Source organism: Perkinsus marinus (genome assembly GCF_000006405.1).
Source record: "Perkinsus marinus ATCC 50983 genomic scaffold scf_1104296957270, whole genome shotgun sequence".
Classification (NCBI taxonomy): domain Eukaryota; phylum Perkinsozoa; order Perkinsida; family Perkinsidae; genus Perkinsus; species Perkinsus marinus.
In genome coordinates, this window is record NW_003207179.1 from 50817 (window position 1) to 58314 (window position 7498).

The 7498-nt window shown below is 46.8% G+C and overlaps 3 protein-coding genes across 3 annotated transcripts in view; all 3 read right to left on the reverse strand.

Annotated features, from left to right (window-relative positions):
• Positions 1 to 219: 219 nt before the first annotated feature.
• On the reverse strand, positions 220 to 495 carry Pmar_PMAR024278 (hypothetical protein; the record flags this gene model as incomplete). The annotated part of the gene is made up of 1 exon (XM_002774823.1): positions 220 to 495. The coding sequence occupies one exon, from the start codon at positions 493 to 495 to the stop codon at positions 220 to 222; it is 276 nt and encodes a 91-aa protein (XP_002774869.1).
• A 4311-nt stretch (positions 496 to 4806) lies between these two features.
• On the reverse strand, positions 4807 to 5082 carry Pmar_PMAR024279 (hypothetical protein; the record flags this gene model as incomplete). The annotated part of the gene is made up of 1 exon (XM_002774824.1): positions 4807 to 5082. One exon carries the CDS (start codon positions 5080 to 5082, stop codon positions 4807 to 4809), a length of 276 nt encoding a protein of 91 aa, XP_002774870.1.
• A 2053-nt stretch (positions 5083 to 7135) lies between these two features.
• Pmar_PMAR024280 (conserved hypothetical protein) overlaps positions 7136 to 7498 on the reverse strand; it is a 6317-nt gene continuing 5954 nt past the window's right edge. The window contains exons 8-9 of the mRNA XM_002774825.1: positions 7239 to 7360; positions 7136 to 7189 (exon numbers count right to left, since the gene is read on the reverse strand). Coding sequence (XP_002774871.1) covers positions 7141 to 7189; positions 7239 to 7360 — 171 coding nt within the window. The 3' untranslated portion in view covers positions 7136 to 7140. The remainder of the gene's footprint in view (positions 7190 to 7238; positions 7361 to 7498) is intronic.

The following is a 7498-nucleotide window of genomic DNA, read 5'->3' on the forward strand; positions in this document are numbered from 1 at the left end:
AGTACGGTTGGATTCGAAGTACGTGACGACTTCAAGTCGTATCAGTTCGGCGGGATATGGTAGACACATCAGATTGTGGTTCATCTCTACCATCATTGGATATATTCCTCTCGGTATCCATACTGCTCGGAAGGATGGAGCGCCGAGTGCCTCTCGATTCCATCATGGATCGTCTGCGTATTCCTCTTTGACTGAGGTCCCTCGTAAAATCATCAGCTTTCACCTGAGCGAATTACGGTAGGCAAGACGGTGAGAGATATCCTTAGGACGGGGAGAGGACACAATGCGGGTGAAGTTAAGTCGACCCACTCTGAGGGACCGTAATCCTTCATGATCATCGCTTGACTTCTGACCGAGATTCAACTCTTCCGCCTGCTTAGGCTTATTATTAGTCTTCTCCTTCTTCTTTTTCTTAGAGAGGCATCCGAAACATCCCCCAGTTACCGGAGTGGTGACGAGGCAAAATAGTAGAGCGAAGAAGTAGACAATACGCATTAGAACGAGCTGATCCAACGCTGAGGGGTTACTTCTGTGTACCGGTTCATTGTTGAGTCACCCGCTATCAGTGTTGGAGAGAAAAATATTTGCTTTCCTCGCCTCAACTCGGAAATTTTCTTGCTGATTATAGGAGTCTGCAAGTGTACATCAACCAATAAGAATGGATTCTCCGAATTTCCTCTCAGAATTGCCACCAACACAAGTAGTTGACAAAGTGGATATTTTCCCCCATACTTCCCACCATATGCCCGCGATAGATCGTGCTGAATAAGTGAGATTCTGAATGTTATGTACACTCCGTACCGTGAATTGTTGTTAGGCAACCCACCGCAAGCTTAGTTCTCCAACGGAATAACACCTTCAAACGCATCCTAGTATACTAGGAGAAAAATGGTTTATCAAGGATCCACACTGTCATCCAATATCACTCCCATCAAATACGATCCATTTAAGGAATTGACCCGAGGGATGGCTGCACGCTGGGAGAAAGGCCTTGTTGCACCAACGGAAATATACTGTCGTGCGGTGTCTATAATCTTGGGCGGGCGATCACGTTAACGAATTACTTCCGCTCATACCCTTGTTCCATACTCGGTTTCATTTTGCTCACGAATGCGGGAGCTAGAGTGATTTTACTCGGAATCTGGATCCGCATACGGCCTCAGTCCAGCCGAGTCAATCGAAGTGAGATAGAGGGTGTTGGAAATAATAATGTCAAGGTGTGTGTTGCCGTCTTTCATTGTAAAGCGTCACTTTTTTATCGCGTGGTGTCGAACTTACTCACAGAATTCGACGAACTCAATTCGTACGAGTGATACTTCAACACAAAGGGAAACCAAAGGCGTAGAGAACCTCAACTGTGTAGAACGCGTAGGACATAGCAAATAGCGCACCGCTCTCACTCCTCAGCATCATTGTGACGTATAACAAAGCACATTTATATCACCTGCGTCATGAGAAAGAAGAATTTCCGAGAATGGGAGCTGTCAGATGTTGCAGAATCCCATCAGACTGTGCTTAACACAACAGCACAGTTGAGCTCAGGGGCAGAATTGTACTTGCGTATACGGCATTAAGGGTGGCGTTGTCCTGCAATTATATCCAGTGTAGTAATATCTCAATCATCGGACCAATGTGCGGACACTCGACCCGGATTGTGCGGACCCTCGACCCGGATTGTGCGGACACTCGACCCGGATTGTGCGGACACTCGACCCGTTGTGTGCGGACACTCGACCCCAGTAGCCCAGCGCGCGCAATTCGTTAGAGCGATGGGTTGGGTTTCTTGGCGAAACCGGCGCGGGATCCACTCAGTGTAATGTTATTTTAATAGACAAATCACTAACATATTAACTGAGAATCGAAATGTTGGTTATCCTGACTCAAACCGAGTTGCGTAGCTCTCCATTCGTCAGTTGTATTCAGTACGGCAGTAGATGACTGATGGCGTGCAGGCTAGACACTCTATCATCCAACGAGTTATGAGCTTACGTGCAGTTGAATGGTTCACCATCGGTACTCGCAAGCATCTTGTTAGGATTGGACTTTGCAGTCTTCTTAGAGATGGCTCCTCTTCAGATGTAGGCAGTAAGATTGCTTGAAGTTCTTACTCCTACTAGCATCTATAGTATAGATGCTGATTTCTGGCGTCCTGCGAAGTGAGCCATAGATTAGTTTCCGGCGTGAACTTCACATGAAGCGCGTGAGCAGTGCTAAATATCCGCGTAACGAGGTAAGAGCAGACAATTGGAATGTGCTGTGACTCAGCTTTCGTTCTTGTCGAACTCTCCCATGTTGAAAGTGGTCTTCTTCACCATCCTCCTGGTCATCGGTGTCATGGTCCATGGTCGTGATGAAGTTACTCCACCCCCACCGGAGACCCCATGTCCTTCGAAGGATTGTCCGATGGGAAATCTATGCTTCCCCGAGAAAGGTGAATGTTTGATCATTCCTACTGTGAAATGTAAGTGTAACCCGACTAGTCCTAACCAATAATATTGGCTTATCTTATTAAGATGGTCACATTTTTCTGTCGATCCCATCCAATTTTGCCTCTTCGCCGCGGTTTGATCCGTTCTCAGACCATGGTGCTATGGTGCGCCTTTCCCTATTTCTCACTTATCATTGCTGAATGATAGTGCTCAGATGCTCCTCAGTGAGGGACAGTCTCAACAGTAATCACAGTCCTCTCAGCTCAGTTCATCGGTTGCAAATCTATACATTACCAGTCGCGGTCTCTCGCCGATGGAGCCTATTCTGTGCTTTATCTGTCGAGCAAGTCATCCTCTATGTTCAGTAACGCTGAGGTTACATACCTTTCGTTGGAAAGGTTTTCACTTCTCTAACTTCTGCGTTGTCAATATGTACAGTCGTCTGATAGAGTCTATCAGATAGACGACGTGGGAATAGTCGGAGACCCCAGAAAAGTGCTTTGCAGAAGTATGCTCTGACGATACTGTGCTCATAAAAGCGGTAGAGTCTACCGGGTAGACTAGTAAACTGCTTGGTTCCGTTAAACAGAACCGAGGCCGGAGGAGTAAAGTAGATCGGTTGAGAGCTCTGCGATCGACCAGACTTGTCGAGATGCTCGAGAAAGCTTGGATCCTGAGCGAACCGTTCCATGCTACGGGGGTGGCTTACGAAGATGAGTCTCAGACGATCGTCTTCAAATATGGCGTTAACCAGATTTCTATCTTTCATCACAGTCTCCAAGAACACGTCGTTGTTCAGGATGTTGGAGTCGCTACGTAAATGAGATAAGATAGATTGATGAAGTCGATGTTCAGAATCTTCTTGGTGTACCGGTGTCGTAGTGGTAGTCCTCGACATGTTGGAGATTTGACAGTTCCCTGTTGGAGTGGAGATCCACTACGAAGATTGGCTCTGGAGCTACTCGTTCGGTCTCCACAGTAGGCTTCTCGGACTGTATCACCATGAGATCGAAAACCGCTCGATGCCATCGAGCCGATGGGACTTGGCCATGATGGAGCAATGACGATGCTTGATGACGGTGTCGATAATTACTAGGCCTTAGCGGTTCATGATGACGGGGGTGTTCGAGCTTAGCCTGGAAGCGTGTTCGAGTACCAGGCACGTTGTTCATGTAGATACCTCCTGTTGGGACCTGCTCTTCTCCTTGCACGTGCGTAGATAGATCGACACGTGCTGAGGGATAGCGAATCACCACGGGGCAGCAGAGTAGCACGTTGATGTCGGTGTTCAGACTCAGAGTCGTTCTCGTCTATCTCGTAGACGAGAGGGATAGATCAATGTTATAGTTATTACCATCTCCTACAGTTTAACCTATTTGTCCTTCTTGGGGGTGTCGGTGCACCGGTTGAGGTAGATCTGGGAGGTCTTGGACCTGGTCATCATTCATCGGATCTTGTTGGTGAGGATATTCTGACGAACGACCGTCTTATACACGGTCTTTACTATCTTCCACGGGTAGATCAGCAAGTTGATGTTGTTCAGGATCTTCATGATCTTGACTACCAGACGACTGGGCGGAGTTGACGATTCCGGTAAAATGTGAGCGTCGAGCTTTGGGGCGACTAGAAGGAGAGGAACCTTGTGGGTTGGCGTCGTTGCCTTGAACCGATGGGCGTTTCATGTGTAAATGATCTGCGGCAGATCTGCATTTGCAATTCATCCCTGGTTATAAGCCTGGGTCGAAAGTTCTGCAACTCGATGACTTCATCTATCATCGACATGTGCTTGGTCAGAACTCCTCTGATACGATCGCTTATTGGCGATGTATGATGCGTCAAGGTAGTACGGAACATACCGCATGTAAGGCGAGAGTGAGAATCGTGGAAGACCTCCATGGAGAAGGTGTCTGACTTGAAAGTCACAACGAGCGGGCATCATGTTTGTGAGCGTGATGCCGCATACCGGGATGTATCTCGCAAGATGAACTCTAATGCCGAGAGGTCGGTATTTGGAGCAATGACACGCAGTGCATAAACAAGGGAGCTATCTGGTTGTACGGGTGAGGAAATTAAGCAGTTGGGCAAGAGAAGTACTCGGGCAGTAACGGAGCGACTTAGGCGCAAGAAGGATGTGTTGAACATACCGAAGGCTCCAACGAGTACGGTTGGATTCGAAGTACGTGACGACTTCAAGTCGTATCAGTTCGGCGGGATATGGTAGACACATCAGATTGTGGTTCATCTCTACCATCATTGGATATATTCCTCTCGGTATCCATACTGCTCGGAAGGATGGAGCGCCGAGTGCCTCTCGATTCCATCATGGATCGTCTGCGTATTCCTCTTTGACTGAGGTCCCTCGTAAAATCATCAGCTTTCACCTGAGCGAATTACGGTAGGCAAGACGGTGAGAGATATCCTTAGGACGGGGAGAGGACACAATGCGGGTGAAGTTAAGTCGACCCACTCTGAGGGACCGTAATCCTTCAAGATTATCGCTTGACTTCTGACCGAGATTCAACTCTTCCGCCTGCTTAGGCTTATTATTAGTCTTCTCCTTCTTCTTTTTCTTAGAGAGGCATCCGAAACATCTTCCAGTTACCGGAGTGGTGACGAGGCAAAATAGTAGAGCGAAGAAGTAGACAATACGCATTAGAACGAGCTGATCCAACGCTGAGGGGTTACTTCTGTGTACCGGTTCATTGTTGAGTCACCCGCTATCAGTGTTGGAGAGAAAAATATTTGCTTTCCTCGCCTCAACTCGGAAATTTTCTTGCTGATTATAGGAGTCTGCAAGTGTACATCAACCAATAAGAATGGATTCTCCGAATTTCCTCTCAGAATTGCCACCAACACAAGTAGTTGACAAAGTGGATATTTTCCCCCATACTTCCCACCATATGCCCGCGATAGATCATGCTGAATAAGTGAGATTCTGAATGTTATGTACACTCCGTACAGTGAATTGTTGTTAGGCTACCCACCGCAAGCTTAGTTCTCCAACGGAATAACACCTTCAAACGCATCCTAGTACACTAGGAGAAAAATGGTTTATCAAGGATCCACACTGTCATCCAATATCACTCCCATCAAATACGATCCATTTAAGGAATTGACCCGAGGGATGGCTGCACGCTGGGAAAGAGGCCTTGTTGCACCAACGGAAATATACTGTCGTGCGGTGTCTATAATCTTGGGCGGGCGATCACGTTAACGAATTACTTCCGCTCATACCCTTGTTCCATACTCGGTTTCATTTTGCTCACGAATGCGGGAGCTAGAGTGATTTTACTCGGAATCTGGATCCGCATACGGCCTCAGTCCAGCCGAGTCAATCGAAGTGAGGAAGAGGGTGATGAAAATGATAATGTCAAGATGTGTGTTGCCGCCCTTCATTGTAAACCATCACTTTTTTATCGCGTGGTGTTACAGAATTCGTACGAGGGTGTTACTTCAGCTCAAAGGGGAACCAAAGGTGGAGAGAACCTCAACTGTGTAGAACGCGTAGGACATAGCAAATAGTGCACCGCTCTCACTCCTCAGCATCATTGTGACGTATAACAAAGCACATTTATATCACCTGCGTCATGAGAAATAAGAATTTCCGAGAATGGGAGCTGCCAGACGTTGCAGAATCCCATCAGACTGTGCTTAACACAACAGCACAGTTGAGCTCAGGGGCAGAATTGTACTTGCGTATACGGCATTAAGGGTGGCGTTGTCCTGCAATTATACCCAGTGTAGTAATATCTCAATGGGTAAATCACTAACATTATGCAACGCGCATTCTATGGAGGCATAGCAGTATCACATCATCAGACACTATAGCTCACCTGGGATTACTTCTGGCTGATATGACCTTCGCCAGACTATTCATTCCTATGTGGTAAAGACTGGAGAAATGCGCAGATGTTCATCCGAGAATAGAAAGTTCGCAGCTTGACAGTAATCTTGCATGATTCTATGATAGAAATTCTATCATGTAAAAGGTCAACACTCCAGACGGTGAATCTTACAGATCGGGTTCAAATCTCGGAAGAAATCGAGGATTTGTACAAAACATCTGCCTGAGCATAAATAGTAGGGATGAACCTTTCCAAACCATCTTTTGGTGTAACGGTTATCGTCCAGGTCTCTACTCTTGACGATCAGGGTTCGAATCCCGGATTCAACTCGAGTTTTATGTTAATACATACCTCAAACGTGGGAGCGTCCCCGCCGTTCTTATATACGTATTTTTCTATAGTAATGGTGAGCACCGCAGACCCTCAACGTAGGGTAACTGTCGGTAAACTATCTGCTAACATGCAACTCAGTCTCTTATTCATGACGAACACCAGAGCACTCAATTCATTAGTATCGCGTATCCCGACGTGGAGGTGAAGTTGCGTTTGTCGTAATTAGCGGGTAAGCAGCGCAGTGACGATTGTGTTGATTGTGTTGGTCACAGTGTTATTGTTAGCAAGCGAGCTGCTAGTATATTCCATTGCTATGCCCGAGCCTTTAGAGGTGATAGAACTATGTGGCAGACAACCACTTCACTTCCAACATCATTAGGAAAGCATCGTTCCATTACTTGTCGACAACACTCCTGTGACTACTGTCGTCTCCCAATTTGGAATATTTTCTTCGTTCATCATCGGTTTCCCCCACTCATTCACACAACAACAACCACAAAGTTAATGCACGAAATGAACTACAGCTAGACTCATCACATTCTACTAACTTTACGACTGGAAGCTCTCCGTCTAAGAGTGTACCTGTTCACACCGCAATAGCAACAACAACAAGTGCAGGCGACCGATTCACCTTCCCGCTTCTGATCTGATCATATCCAACGACGACGGTGTACTTTCCTCGTTATCTCCCAACTCTTCCACCGCCTCAGGAGGGGGTCGGTTCAAAGGCGTTACACTCCATCTAGCTTGGACCTATAGTGAAGTGGAAATACTATCGGACAAATTGATTAATCATGATGCACATCGTGAAACACTTCGCTCCGCTGTGCTCGAGACCAGACGATTCCGACATGAAATCTATGGATTTGAGACACCCCCCTCACGTGGTGG